This window comes from Canis lupus, chromosome 22, assembly GCF_048164855.1.
Source record: "Canis lupus baileyi chromosome 22, mCanLup2.hap1, whole genome shotgun sequence".
In the NCBI taxonomy this organism is placed as follows: Eukaryota; Metazoa; Chordata; class Mammalia; order Carnivora; family Canidae; genus Canis; species Canis lupus.
In genome coordinates this window covers 35,660,075-35,675,315 of record NC_132859.1, presented here as the reverse complement: position 1 = coordinate 35,675,315, position 15,241 = coordinate 35,660,075, and the positions used below count along the sequence as shown (strand labels likewise).

Below are 15,241 nucleotides of genomic sequence, written 5' to 3'. Positions count from 1 at the left end.
GCTAAATCCCTGGGTGGTTTTCATGCAGTTAATAAGTATTTATTGAGCATATGCTACTAGGCAACCTTGATGCCCTCATGGAGCATTCAGTCTCTTAGGGACCATAGAGAAATGCTTTACTTCTAGGCAGAATTTATAGTACTCCTTTTAAAGAACCATAAAATATCTTCTTTTGTACTATCTTATATATACTGATAATTTTTCATTTCGGACTAATCAAATGTTAGCTAAAAGGAAAAGTGGAGCTTTATTAAAGAACTGAGAAGGAAATACGATTACATTTCATCAAAAGACAGTATGTAGTTAATTGGCATTATCCTTGCTAAGTACCAATTATTATTTTTCAAAAACTTACATTGACACCATTGCTAATGGAAAAATTAGAGGTATAAAATGTTATGTCTTTTTTTAAGTATTGTTATAGTATTATGATTATTTCATTTCAAATATAGTTTAATGTCTCCCAGAGCAGTTCATGTCAACAATACAGTTACATAATCCAATGATAAGCAATAGTCAAAGGAAAGAGAAATTAGTGGGTGCAGTAGAACTTTATGAATTCTCAGCATTGATAAAGAGATCTACTGTGAGATGCTGGAATTTACAAATTAGTGAGTAAGAAAATAATTGATAAGAAACTTTATGAGCTTTTATGTCATGGGATGTATGCTACTTATGTTTTCACACATTAGGTTATTCTTAATTATGGCAATAGGCTAGGAAAGACAGGTACTAATATATGTTTCAAAAGGACAGAGAAGTCTTCACTAATAAAGTTCACTACTGTGTACTGTGGTTTAGACTCTATGAAAGAGAAGCAAGACTTTCTTTTTGAAGAAAGTTAAGCTTTCTAATTTTTATAATTCAAAATAAGATATCATAAGGAGAGCAGAATTAAGAATAAGAATCAAGCAGAGAAAAATGAGGTATATTTTTTGCTTAAATATTGTAATAATAAAAGTATATTGTGCTGCAGAAGGTACTATGGCATTGTACTTGTCAAAATCATGATTGGCATGTTGGCATTATGCACATGTTAAACACACAGAATAACTGCCCTTTTGGTGTTATCTAATGCCCCCGGCAGAAAAATCGATTGCAGACATTTCTAAACAGTGCGCTGCTTAGATCTTTGCCAGCAAATGCAAGGATGAGTGTTAAAACCCAGCCTGGAAAAATCTGGATAATCAATAGAAAACTTCAATTTCATTCAGATTACAGGGATTGCATGGAACCTGCTGTAGACTAATACTAACATTGGTAAAAAAGCGTATTTCTAGATGTATAAATGGAGCAGAGTTGAATATACCAGGGAGACTGAAGGATAATGACGAAAGAAGCATGTTCTTGAAGGGTGAGTTTTGCAGGGATTTACCACTTCCAGTGATATTTGACTGGTACTTTTATCTTCACCACTTCTATTTTAAAGCTAAATAATTATTTCTTTTTACTAGTATAGTGAGTTCATTCTCTCTGGAGAACTTTCACATCCATAAGTCTAACAGGGAACAACATAAAAAGAAATAGAAAATGCTTGCAGTTTATAATTAATAATAGAAGAACAAAGATTTGTTGAATATCTTCTGAATGTAAGACATTGTGCTGGCTATTGTGACGATGTTAAAAAATTTAAAGGAGTGATCTCAGTCATGAAGTGATATATCCAGTCTACTTGGGAAGCCAAGACATACATGCAGCAGGAAATCTGGGTAAATACCAAATGAGATCTCTGGCTGATATAATTCAGGGAGGCTCCCAAAACAAGCATGGTATAAGATTGGGCCTTGAAAGTAGGTAAAGAAGTTACTCCTGGATGGAAAAGAATAACAAAAGTGCATGAGCTCCAAATACACCAGCTTAGCTTACTTAGGACTACTAATCACATTTTAGAAATGGTATTGTTTTATGCTTTAACTTAATAGGCAAGAAAAGGTAAACCAAGAGAAGAGATTTGGCTAAGTTCACCAAGCTGGTTTGCTGCTTTTGGACCTTGGACTGAAAGTTGGACCTCCTGATTTATAATGCATATTTTGATATGTATAGTTTGGAAAGTTGGGGCAAGCAGGCTGGTGCTAGATGGCAGAAGTTTGTGAATACCTAGTCATGGTATTCAAACATAGTATTTGTGTTTAATCCTAGGTAGTGGGGACTAAAGCTTTGAATTTCTCCAAAGTAACTAAACCACCAAATTATCAAATTGAAGGCTTATTCTTCCTTATTGTTCATATCTCCTCCCTGATTTTTTTTTTCCTGGTGGTTTCCATTTTATGTCTCTGAACACTCTTTCTTTATTCCCTCTTCCAACACTGGATTCTTAAATTTTGATGTTCTGCTTCTCTTCTTGCTCTTCCCTTGAGTGAGCTCTGTCCAGTTCCATGGTTTGCCATTTTGTATGAATTTGGGTCAAAATTGGTTATACAAAATGGGAACTTTATTTTCTATAATCATGTATCACTTTGTTTTGAGCCACTTTTCCTACTGATAGCAGAAAATGGTGGCTATAGCCATTAACACTTACATCAGCTGTTCTAGTCTAAGTTTTTCTAAGGGCTCTCCTCTCCACCTCCCTCTTCCAAGATGGCAGCTGGATACAGGAACAAGCTTAGGTATCCTCGACCCAATGGGAGGGGGCTCTGTGCATTGCCTTCTTCTTTGGCCTCTGTTGACTTTTGATGAGGTGAACCTATCCTTGTGGCTTTGGGGGACCTATCATGGCATCCCTGGTTTGAAATGTCTGACAAATCCATCTTACCCTTCCAGTTCTCATTCTCATTCTCTCACATTGGGTCATTGCATTATCCAATGTTCTTAACTCTAGGCTCCTCCTCAGCCCTAGCAGTGATTCAGGGTACCAGCTCTGTACTATCTACAGGGTTATCAGGAAATGTGTCTCTGTGTGTGTGTGTGTGTGTGTGTGTGTGTGTGTGAGAGAGAGAGAGAGAGAGAGAGAGAGAGAGAAAGAGAGAGAGAGAGAAGGGAGAGCCATTTGTTTATCACAATAATGTTGACTGCTACCGGCACTTAAGAGAAGCAGCCAGGAATGCTAATATTATGTATATTAGTGTGTATACAACAGTCCTACACAGAATGTATAAAGCAGAACCAGTAGGAAATACATATGATTTGTTGCAAGGAATTGTCTTATATAATTGTGGGCCTGTCTAGGTAAGTCCAAAATCCATAGAGTGGGCTGGCAGGAAGGGCAGGTTTAAATTCTTGGGCATAGGCTAAACCTGCTGTCCACAGATGGAGTTTCTTTTTCATCTTGAAGAAGCCTCAGCTTAAAGACCTTCCAAATGATCAAATCCATTCTATGCAGGTTATCTAGAGTCATCTCCCTCCCTTTACTATCCTCTATGTGCCTACCAAGATCTTTCAAACATCACATCTGACCTTGATAAATTATCTCATGTTTAAGATGAGGAGTAAATGTTCCCATAGTGAGTCCTAGAAATGTACTCTAAGCTTTTGGAGAATTACGAACAGGAAGATTTCTGTGATAGGCTCCTGTTGTCAAACTACTGAAATATAGAGCATATAATTATTATCCTAAATTCTGTCTACCTTGGGGTGGGGAGGGGAGGGACCAGCTGGTAGAGCATTTGTCAGCAAAGATTATTTTCTAAATCCACAATCCCTTTACAATTTCACTTAAAGAAGTGGAATTCTCATTGTAGTTTTCTAATACAGTCTGTATATGTTCTTGGCAAAAGTTATTGACAGGCATTTGACATTTATCCTAAATTCTCAAATGTCTTTAAAGTTGACCACTTAAGGACTGAGAAGATATGCAAGTAACTGATTCTTATTTTCTTAGTGCAAACTTAAACTGTTGTGCCATTTATTTATCTGAGTTGTTTCATTTTTATTATACCATATGTCATTTACAATTGCTGAACACACCACAAAAGCCGTGTGTCTGCAATCCTCTGCTAAGAGATTAAATTTAGCCATGTAGAAAATGATGTATTTTAAAAGGACAATATTTTTGTGAACATCTTTGCTTTTATTGTCTGGTTAATTGTTGACTGAATTTCCCCCAAGGCTGTGACAATGCAACAAATAATGATGCAGTGAAGGAAGTATTGGGAAATATCATGACTTGTTTTGGAAATGTTCTATACTTGTTATGGTTTAAGAAAATAAAGCAATGCCTTTTAGGCTCCCACACAGATATATATACAATTCTCACATCCACACCATAACTCCATCTTTGTTTATTGAGATATAATTTACATATAGTAAGATGTACACATTTTAATTACTTAGTTTAATAACTTTTGACACATGGTTAACTTGCACCCAAAATCAGATTGGGAACATTTCTAGCACCTCAGAAATTTCCTTCATGCCACTTCCCATACAGTTCTCTGCCCATGGACAGACTATTAGGATTTCTGACACTATGGATTACTTTGACCTATTGTTTCTTCATATAATATAAATCACAAACAGTATGTACTCTTTAGCATCTGCCTTCTTTCACATGACCTAATGTCTATGAGATTCATCCATGATATTGTGCATAGCAGTTATCTGTTTATATTATTAGATAGTATTATGTTGTATGGATATATCATAGTTTATTCTCCTATTGATGAATGTTGTATTGTTCCAGATTTGGGGTTTTACATACAACTGCTATGAACTTTCTTATATAAGTCTTCTTGTGCAGATAATTTCATTTCTCTTAGATATAAATACTAGGAGAAGAATTTCAGGGTCATAAGGTAGTTGTATGTTTAACTCTAAAAGAAACTACCAAGCAGTTCTCCAAAATTGTACTGTTTAGCATTTTTAGGAGCAATGTTATGAGAGTTGCTCAATTGTTCTATATTATTGTAAACATTTGATATATTGTCAGTCTTTTAGATTTTAACCTGTGTAGTGGGCATAAAAAAGTATTTCTTTGTGGTTTTAGTTTACATTTTCTTGATAACCAAGGCTGCTGAGCACTTTTACATGTGCTAATTGTTCATTTATATATCTCTTTGTGTGTGTGTGTGTTTGTGTGTGTGAAGTATCTATTCAAATCTTTGGCCATTACTTTATTGAATTATTTGTCTGTTTTTGTTGATTTTAGGAGTTCTTTATATATTCCACATGTGTGTTGTCAAATATATGTATTGCTAATGTTTTTCCTAGTCTATGCCTTGACTGTTTTTTAATGATTTTTTTTATGAGCAGAAATTTTGTTGAATTTTAATTTTGTTAAAGTCCAATTTACTTATTTAGTTTTTTGTTGTTGTTAGTGCTTTTTGTATCTTGTTAAAGAAATCATGGCCTATCCCAAGGCTGCAAAAATAGGCTCTTTTTTCTTTTGGTAATTCTTTCTGATAATAGATTTTATGTTTAGGTCTGTGATCCATTTTGATTTAATTTCATGCATAGAATAATGAAGAGATTGAAATTTTTTTCCCATATGGGTACCCAGTTTTCCCAGCATCATTTCTTAAAATGTCTAAAGTTTCCTTACTGATTTTACTACACGTCTTTGTTGAAAGTCATTTAACACTGTATATGTGGATTTATTTCTGAACTCTATTCTGTTGCCTTTATCTGTGTGTCTATTCTTAGGCCAGTACCACACTGTTTTGATTATTGTAGACTTTTAATAAGTCTTGAAATTAGGTTGTATAAGCGCTCAGATTTTGTTCTTCTCTGTCAAATTTGATTTGACCATTCTAGATCTATTTACTTTTAATTTAATTTAATTTAAAAAATTTTTAAGATTTTATTTATTTATTCATGAGAGACACATAGAGAGGCAGAGACATAGGCAGAGAGAAAAGCAGGCCCCATGCAGGGAGCCCAAAGTGGGATTCGATCCCGGGTCTCCAGGATCATGCCCTGGGCCGAAGGCAGACACTCAACCACTGAGCCACCCAGGCATCCCAATTTACTTTTAATTTTAGAATCAGTTTGTCAGTTTCTTCAAAAAATAATGCTGCTATTTTGATTTCTATCCTTTGTTTTAATATGGAGAAGAGCTTTGCCATCCTTTGAAAAATCAGTGTTTTGTTTCACTTATTCAACAAAATTTATCCAGCACCTATTCTCTTCTGGGGACTATTCAAGTCTGTATTCTAACAGTAAACAGAAAATTCAAAGAATTCCATCTTCACAGTGGAGGAAGACAAATCATAAGTAAATTAATATACAGTTAAGTCTACAGGCAAAAATATGAAGGCAAAGTAAAAGTGATTGGTAGATGTGGAAAGACAGGCTGTTTTAAATAGGGATATATATGGAAGGCTACTATAACTGCAGGGCTTTTGGCTAGAAACCAGAATACATTAAAAGAATGAGCTGCACAAATATCTGGAGGTGCAACATTGATGGCAGAGGGCATAGCAAGTCCAGATATCGGAGGTAGGAGCATGCCTGCCAGATTTAAGGGGCAAGCAAGGAGGCCTGTGTGGCTAGAATCCAGTGTGTCTGGGGAAAGAGTAGGAGATGAGGATGCTACAGTCACTTGAGTGGTGTGTGTTTTGAGCAAAGGGGTGACATAATGTTTTAAAATCATACAGCTGATTGCTGTATATGAATTGACCACTGAGAGTCAAGAATGGAAGCAAGGAGATAGATAAAAGATGATGGTGATTCTTTTCCTTGATTTTTAATTCTTTGTTTACTGGCACTTAATCACTTTGGTATTTTGACACCGTGTATTAAGTGTGTGGTTTGACAAGAATTAGACCTTCCCTTCTGTCATTCTGTATTAAAAATGAAACAGTAAGTAGGGTTCTAATATGTGGGGTTTGTTCTTATTGATGCCACCTATGTCTAATTCCATACTATTTCATGCCTTAACCAATGCTGCTTGTCAATTGCATTTCTTGTTTTTTTGAGCAATCCAAATTAAAATGCCTTAAGACTTGACCACTTGATGATTCTCTGTGCATGTTTTTTTTCTAGATGTTAAATGGAATTACCTGATTCTGTCCTCCTTTAAAATGCTTTCAGAAGTATTCACACATACATTCAGTTCTTTTCCTTTACTAGCATGTAGTTTTGAAACAAAATGGTGGTCAGTCAATGTTGATGTAGACTGTATCTTCTGTATTTTTAATAAGGGATACCTTCAGATTATGGTACTGTTTTCTTCATCCTTATTAGTGTTATTTCTTCTAACAACCTATCTTTGAATTCAGAATAATAGAGAACCTGTTGCAGATACTAGACTATTTATGGGGTGGCAGTGAAATGCTATCAAGCATGGTAAATTTGATAGTGGAATTTTCAATGGAATTATAATAATTCGTCCACTAATTTACTTATTTTAAGATAGTTCATTAGTCTTGTTCTTGTGCTTTTAAGAAGTTCTAATTAAGAGAGTGTCATGATAATAGTGGGATCATCATTATATGCCTTTAATTATATTAAAGCAAAACTTTTGGCTTTGCATGAATATTTTTTAAAAGTTCAAAATAAAAAATAGTTAATATCCAAACTTGAAGAGAACATTTCCTTTATTATATAATATTTGTAAATTTAGTTATTTCCAGTGCCTCTCACACCAGTTTTTCTGGTTTATTTTTTTATTTTTTATTTTTTTTAAAGGTTTATTTATTCATTCATGAGAGACACAAAGAGGCAGAGAGAGAGGGAGAGACAGGCTCCCTGCAGGGAGCCTGATGTGGGACTCGATCCTGGGTCTCCAGGATCACACTCTGGGCTGAAGGCAGTGCTAAACTGCTGAGCCACCTGAGCTGCCCAGTTTTTCTGGTTTAATTTGAACATATTGCTCTTCTACTTGATATACAGAGCACAGGAGCAGGGAAATGCTTCAGGATTTCAGAAACAAAAAAGATAGTGATGTCAACCAAACAACTTTGAAGCTAAAAGATCCCCAGCTATCATAGTAAGGGACCAGGCTCCAAGCTTGCTTTTGCGGCCCACCGTTGTGTAGGGTAAAACCAAGTGTCTGAGAGTGAGGTCCTAGATAGGGGCCTCTCATGGCACCTGCTAAAGTGGTCAGACCACTTAGGTATGGCCTGGGTCAATGTGGCCCCTTCAGCCCTCTTGGCCACACTGGATGATTTTCTTTTTTAAAGATTTATTTATTTATTTGAGAGAGAGACAAAGAGAGAGGGGGTGTGTGAGTGGGGGGAGGGGCAGAGGGAGAGGAAGGGAGAGAGAAAAGCAGACTCCCTGTTGAGCAGGGAGCCGGATGCAGAGCTGGATCCCAGGACCCTGAGATCATGACCTGAGACAAAATCAAGGATCAGACGCCCAACCCTCTGAGCATCCAGGTGCCCCTGGCTGATTTTTTTTAATACTTTGAAATTTAGGATCTAAATTTATGCACAATAATATATAGTCAATGACCTGTCTCCTATTTTGGATTTTCTTTGTGCTATCATTCATGAAAAGCACAGAATGTGGTTTGCCATTAAAAAGAAATCACCTCAGCCAGGTGAATTGCTGTTAAGCACTGGGTAGCCCTACATTTATGTATCTAAGGTCACAGTTATTAACCAAACAAAGAGAAGACACTAGGGAGAGACATAGCTCAAATACAATGACTATTTTAGAACAAAAGAGTGTATTCTTTATGGTTCTCAAGTAAAGCATCTATAGGATATAGTTAGTGTTATGCTTTATGTTTATTTTTTGCTTCTTTTTCTTTCTCCTTATAAAACATTCTGGGCAATTTAAAAAATTGCTCTAGTTTTAATAAAATAGGCTCTCTTAATTCTTTCCCTACTGTTGCAGTTAATTTAGGCAATGTCAGTCTGTTACTGTTAGAATTTCTATTCAACTGAAAATGTATTATAATCTGCTGCACACATAAAAAATTACATTATAATGAGAAAAACCGAGCTAAACATAATTGTGCCTATAACAGCACTGTGACAGGAAGTGTCTCCTATAATGGTGATGATTTCCATATCAGTGATAATTTTATTGTCTGATTTGCATTGTCTTCTTCTTGCTGCCATATTGATGCACAGAATGTGTCCATCCGTTCCTAGGGGATATATAGATGCCAAAAAAAAATCTAGTTAACTCTCTCTCCTATTCCTAGAAAAATCTTAAGTAATTAGAAAGTACAAAAGATGGCAGCAGCCAAATTGCATCCCCCAAGACTACACCCCCCCCCCACACACACACACCCTCAACTTCCATTAATAGGTTTATGTACTTGCTGGAGGCAACTTTTGAAACTACCTTAATGGCCTCAACTCTTAGGTTAAAAACATTTAACTATCTCTGCTTTTGGCCAATGCCTACTGGGTTACAGAGGCATATTATCGTTGCTGGGTGAGCCATCTCTAATATAGATGAATGGAGTTTTACAACTTCTCATAAGTGCAAAGGGGAACGAGGAAGGGAGACATTCACTCCTACTTATGGATATATCACCAAATAGTCTCTTCAGCTCTTAGAGAAGCATCATGATGTAGGATTCTGGAGAAATGGGCAAAATAAACACATACACACACACACACACACACACACACAGGAGCTACAAAACCTACTTATTACATAGGGGAATTCACCTGGCCCTTTTCTCCCTTAGATCTCAATACAGCAACCACTTACTAAGCAATGCTGTATACAAAGCATTGTGCAAGGAATGGGGTGTTTGACAGGGACTAAAATAGCTCCCAGTTCAAGGAGAGAGTTGGTAATGAGTTGGGTACTTAAATATTTACAAGGAAAAACTCTGGAAATCACACTCAGGAAAATGCATCTACAGTGGTATATCATTTATGTCAAGTTCAAGAACTCTATAGATTTTTTTGAAGCAAAAACTGCTACAAGAGATTATAGAAACAGAGGTTTTTAAAACTAAAACAACTATACATTCTACATTGCTGTATCATACCTTCCATGCTTACAGAGTTTGAAGAAGCATCTCTTTCAAAATGTGAATTTCCCCTTTATCACAAGTTAAGCAAACACCCAATTATTTATGGATGCAATTTTGGTGGTTGCAAATAACTTGATTTGCAGCCCACCTGGTTCTTGGGTATTGATTGCAAGTCAAAGCTCCTCACATCTAAAATGCTTATATCAAGACTCACAGCTTCTTCTCACTCTTCATTCAGCCAAAGAAAAATATCAGCCAAAGAAAAATATCTTACCCATGCCTGTTTTAAAAAGAAACAAAGCCTTTGCTCCAGTTTTGCTAGTTTTAGAGATTTATGGTTTCTGGCATCCAATTGCATCATGCAATAAAGAATTTTATCAACTCAAAACTGATCTCTCTTTTTTTTAAAACATTGATAGCATTGACACATTTTGAGTGTATAGTCCCTATAGGGCTATAAATCCAGTTGTGGTCTTTAGAATAGGACATTAGATGATTTATTTCAAATAAAAAAATCACAAGAAGAAGAAAGGCCTACATTATTTCTGTGTACATTTCTAACTTCCATTGAGGAAGTTGGAGGAAGAAGGATCTGTGAGCTGGGACAGAAAAAGAAGGAAAGCATGGAAGGAGTTGAATAAGCTTGGCAGGAAAGTTTTGAGCCCAGAGGGAGCCTCCTGGATTTGGTATCAGAGGCTAGCTTGGGAAGAGCTGAAGCTGGCATTGGGTGCCACTTGAGGCTCCCACAGGAAACATTTCTTTTTTTTTTTTTAATTTTTATTTATTTATGATAGTCACACAGAGAGAGAGAGAGAGGCAGAGACACAGGCAGAGGGAGAAGCAGGCTCCATGCACCGGGAGCCCGACGTGGGATTCGATCCTGGGTCGCCAGGATCGTGCCCTGGGCCAAAGGCAGGCGCCAAACCACTGCGCCACCCAGGGATCCCAGGAAACATTTCTGAGAAGCACATATTCAGCAATGCCAAAGGGCATCTGAAACATTTTCCATTTTGGGATTTAAGGTAGCAGACTAGAGTAGATCCAAAAAACAGGAATGAACAATGCTCAGTCACAAAAGCAGGAAGATTTTTTTTTTTTTAATTGGAGTTCAATTTGCCAACATGTAGCATAACACCCAGTGCTCATCCCATCAAGTGCCCCCCTCAGTGCCCGTCACCCAGTCACCCCAACCCCTGCCCACCTCCCTTTCCATTACCTCTTGTTCGTTTCCCAGAGTTAGGAGTCTCTCATGTTCTGTCACCCTCACTGATATTTTCACTCATTTTCTCTCCTTTCCCCTTTATTTCCTTTCACTATTTTTTATATTCCCCAAATGAATGAGACCATATAATATTTGTCCTTCTCTGATTGAAAGATGAATGGATAAAGAAGATGTGGTATATGTATACGATGGAATATTACTCAGCCATTAGAAATGGCAAATACCCACCATTTGCTTCAATGTGGATGGAACTGGAGTGTATTATGCTAAGTGAAAAAAAGCAGGAAGATTTTGAACACTGGATCGAGGACTCACCAAAGAGAACTAAAATGCCCTTTCAACTGCGTGTTAGCTTCAACAGAGCAAGAAATATCTCCCAGCATCTTGGTGAAAGCTTTAAGAAAGCACAATGAAAAAATTCTCAGGAAAAAGATAACAAGCAGAAATTGATTGGACAGTTCACATTGCACAAAATGTCTTTGATATTCTTTTCTTTCTTTCTTTCTTTTTTTTTTTTTTTGTCTTGTTTAGTGAACAGAAACACGTGAAAACTTTCAGAGGTTAACTTCAAACTCCAGTCACTCATAACATCTTAGATTTTCTTCACCTTCCATTCAGTCCCTGTGGAGTTTTTAGAAACCTTCCCCTGGTGACTGTGGGTGTCAGTTTCATTTTCAAAAAAATATCTGAAAACAAAACAAAACAAAAAACCATGGATCTGTCTCTCTAGAGAGCATTGCTCACCACCAGAGCCTCTGCCCCCAGCTCTTTATTTTTCAGGAGACCTCACCTCTCTCCCTCCATGGCCTGGCTCTGTATGCTACCAAGTTCCCAGAGATCTGAAGAAACTAAGCCCTACTTACCCTCTGTGGTGCTGAGATTTGATAGAAGTGTTTTTTTTTTTTTAATTGATATATAGTTGACACACAATGTAACTGTAGTTTCGGTGTACAACATAGTGATTCCATAATTCCATACCTTATGCTTTGTTCATCACAAGTGTAGCTACCATCTGCCACTATACAATGCTATTACAATAACATTATACTTCCTATGCTATGCCTTTTATCCCCATGATTTATTCAGAGAGCAAATTATTATTATTATTATTATTATTATTATTATTATTGAGAGTCAGGTGGGATGACGGGGGGAATGGAGGAGAGAGAGAATCTTAAGCAGGCTCCACACCAAGTGCAGAGCCTGACATGGGGCTTGGTCTCACAACCCTAAGATTATGAGCTGAGCTGAAATCAAGAGTCAGACGCTTAACCAACTGAGGCACACCAGAGAGCAAATATAATTAAGATACTTTAAAGGAGAGTAATTTTGGCTTAATTGATCTTTTACTTAATGCTGCATTTTCTATCATTTTACACAGACCTCTGTCATTGAGCATCTTAGCACATCCGTTCTTGTTTGTCCAGTGGTGCAGATATACTTTGTCAAGGACTGAATAAATTCTGCTGCAAGCATGTAGATAGAACTATTAATGGTACTTTAGCGCAAATATTTATAATAACGTAGCAAGGATTTTAATATACGTCCTAATGAGCTTTGGGTGCTACAGAAGGAAGGAAGAAAAAAGCTGCTATAAGTTGAATTTCTCTTTCAGGAAACCTTTGAGAAGGCAAGCTTGAGTAGCAGCAGCAGTGGAGCTGCCAGCCTGAAAAGCGAACTTTCAGAAAGTGCAGACCTACCCCCTGAGGGCTTCCAGGCCCCCTGTGGTAAGGATGAAGACAGGGCCTGTGATGAAATCCTGTCGGAGGAGAACTTCAACTTGGAAAATATTGAGAAAGGTAATTCTAGTGAAATGGTGACATCATGAATACACTTGATTTTTGTCTGTTTCAAGGTTAATTTACTCTGTATTTTATTCTCCTACTCTTTTATTCATGTGCAGATATGTACTCAGAGCTAGATGATGAACTGGACATTTCGGACAACTCTAGCAGCTCCAGTTCAAGCCCTTTGAAAGAATCTACATTCAGTAAGTTTTCTTTGCTGGCCTGCGGGTTCCAGCAGGTCATGGTTTGGGAATCACACTTGGGAGTTGGGTAAACACCATCATATACTTAAGACAGAGGTTTGTTTTCCAAGTGCAGTGCTAATTAGGACAGGTTTGTCTAGCCCTCTTATGGACCCAGAGGCCAACTGGTGCTGTGGTCTTCTGATGCCTCAGGTGTCAAATGAATAGTTTCATTATTTCTACCAGCAATCCCAGCTTCTAACTGGGGAGTAGAGATAACTAATTTGGAGACACACTAAATAATCACAGGAGTAATGGAAGTGACCTCTTATGAATCTATTCTATAGGGGTTACAGACCTGGAGAAGAAATTAGTTTTGGGGTAGACTAAGTTTCATACAATTTTATTTCCAATATAAGGGATAGATTATATTTCAAACACTAAAGTAAAATAAGTATTTTAATGATCTAATACTATGAATAAATAGGATATATAAATTCGGTCCATAAGTTAATCTTGACTCTAAAGTTAAAACTGGAAAGTAAGTATTCTGGAGTATGGGATATGGAAAGGAAAAGTACATTTGGATAAAATTTAAAGATTATAAGGAAAGATAGAATTCAATTCATTCAAGAAATCTGGAACTGAAAGAAAAGATAATTTAAAATAGAATATAGAGAAAGAATAATTTTTTTAAAAGAGTAAGTTGAAGGCATATTAATTAGGATGGGTAGAAATATTCTGAAATAAAATTAGTATAAGTAATTTCCTCTCATTAATGACTATACTATGAAAATCTCATAAAATAAAGTTTAAAATGGTGTCCCTAAGGATCTAAGGAAAATCTCTAAGGAGCAAGCTTCATTTTTTGTTCCTTTCCGAACTTAATTGTCCATAAAATAGTGACTAGGTGTTCCAGATTTTCGGGGACAATCTCAGTTTCCAACATTGATCTATTTTTTCACAAATCCCTGCCTGCTAGATAAAATGCCCTGATTTGTGATTAGAAAACATGAAAGTTAAACAAGAAAAATATTCATGCATATGTAGCAAATTCTAGAAACAGTTAATTACTGCCTGTTTTGAGATGAATTCAGCTTTGTATATTCTGGGTAACAATAGTGGCGAGGGTCAGTGGGGAAGTGAGGAAGGAAAAGCTGGACCCTTCAACTTGCATGTGTAACTTGTAGTTATCCTGGCAAGGGCTTTAGGATAATTATTACATAGATATTTTATTGTACTTTATTAGCTATTAATAACAGAATTTCCTTATTTAGTTTCCTTTGGAAAAAGGACCTTAAACAATCCTGTCAAGTAAACAGTAATTTGAAACATTATATTTTAACTGATACTTTTATAAATGAAGACCATCTTCAGATTATGTAGAATTGCTCACGTGATAGAATACAGCATTTTTTAAAAGTTAGTAAATAGATAAATAAAAAATTTGCAGAGGGAAATTATCAAGATATTTTTATGTTCTTGTTTCAGGCATTTTAAAGAGAAGTTTTAGTGCCTCAGGAGGAGAAAGACAATCCCATACAAGGTATGTACACATCGAGCTCCTAGAATTCTGTAGAGCTATTATTAGTGGCTGAACTAAAACCTCATAGCCTAAAGTCACCATGGACATGTGGTAATAGAGGTTGATAGAGCCCACTCTCCCAGCACTGATTTAGTTTACCAAGTAGCATACTGGAAAGAGTACTAAGCTTGGAGCTAGGTCTAATCTAGCTTTGTGATCATTAGAGAAGCAGTTAGAGCCTCTCAGAGCTCAGGAGTGGGCTGGAGAAGTAGGTAGTGTGCTTTATGAAGTCATCTGGAGCCCCGGCTCCTTATATCTTGTTTTTCCACATCCGTGGGATATAGGGCTCATCCTCATAGCAAATGTGGCTAATTCAGACCCCATCACATCCACATCCCGGCCAGCAGGAAGTGGCAAAAGGGCAAGTGGAGACATGGTCTTTCCTTTTAAGGACATGACTCAGGCATTGTGCTCATCCCTTCTACTAACAACATATTATTGGCCAGAACTTAATCATATGAACACATCTAGCTAGCTACAAGGGAGGATGAATATAGTTGGGGGATTCTGTTTTAAAAGAAAAAAGAAACTTATTTTAGGACAACCCACAATTTCTGCAAGTTATCTCTTGGACTAAAGACTAAAATGAAACTCTTAGGTTTGGCCTTTTGCAAGTCCCTGGTGACCTTTTTAAGGGCAGTTTCC

General features: G+C 36.7%; 1 protein-coding gene across 14 annotated transcripts in view; it reads left to right on the top strand.

Moving 5' to 3' along the window:
* NEK10 (NIMA related kinase 10) overlaps positions 1-15,241 on the top strand; it is a 222,816-nt gene that overhangs the window by 153,754 nt on the left and 53,821 nt on the right. For all 14 annotated transcript variants that reach the window (XR_012015023.1, XM_072793048.1, XM_072793047.1 and 11 more), the window contains 3 exons: positions 12,658-12,841; positions 12,946-13,032; positions 14,503-14,557. Coding sequence is in view for 13 of the 14 variants with exons in the window: in XM_072793048.1 (XP_072649149.1) it covers positions 12,658-12,841; positions 12,946-13,032; positions 14,503-14,557 (326 nt within the window). In the remaining variant the exon portion in view is untranslated. The remainder of the gene's footprint in view (positions 1-12,657; positions 12,842-12,945; positions 13,033-14,502; positions 14,558-15,241) is intronic.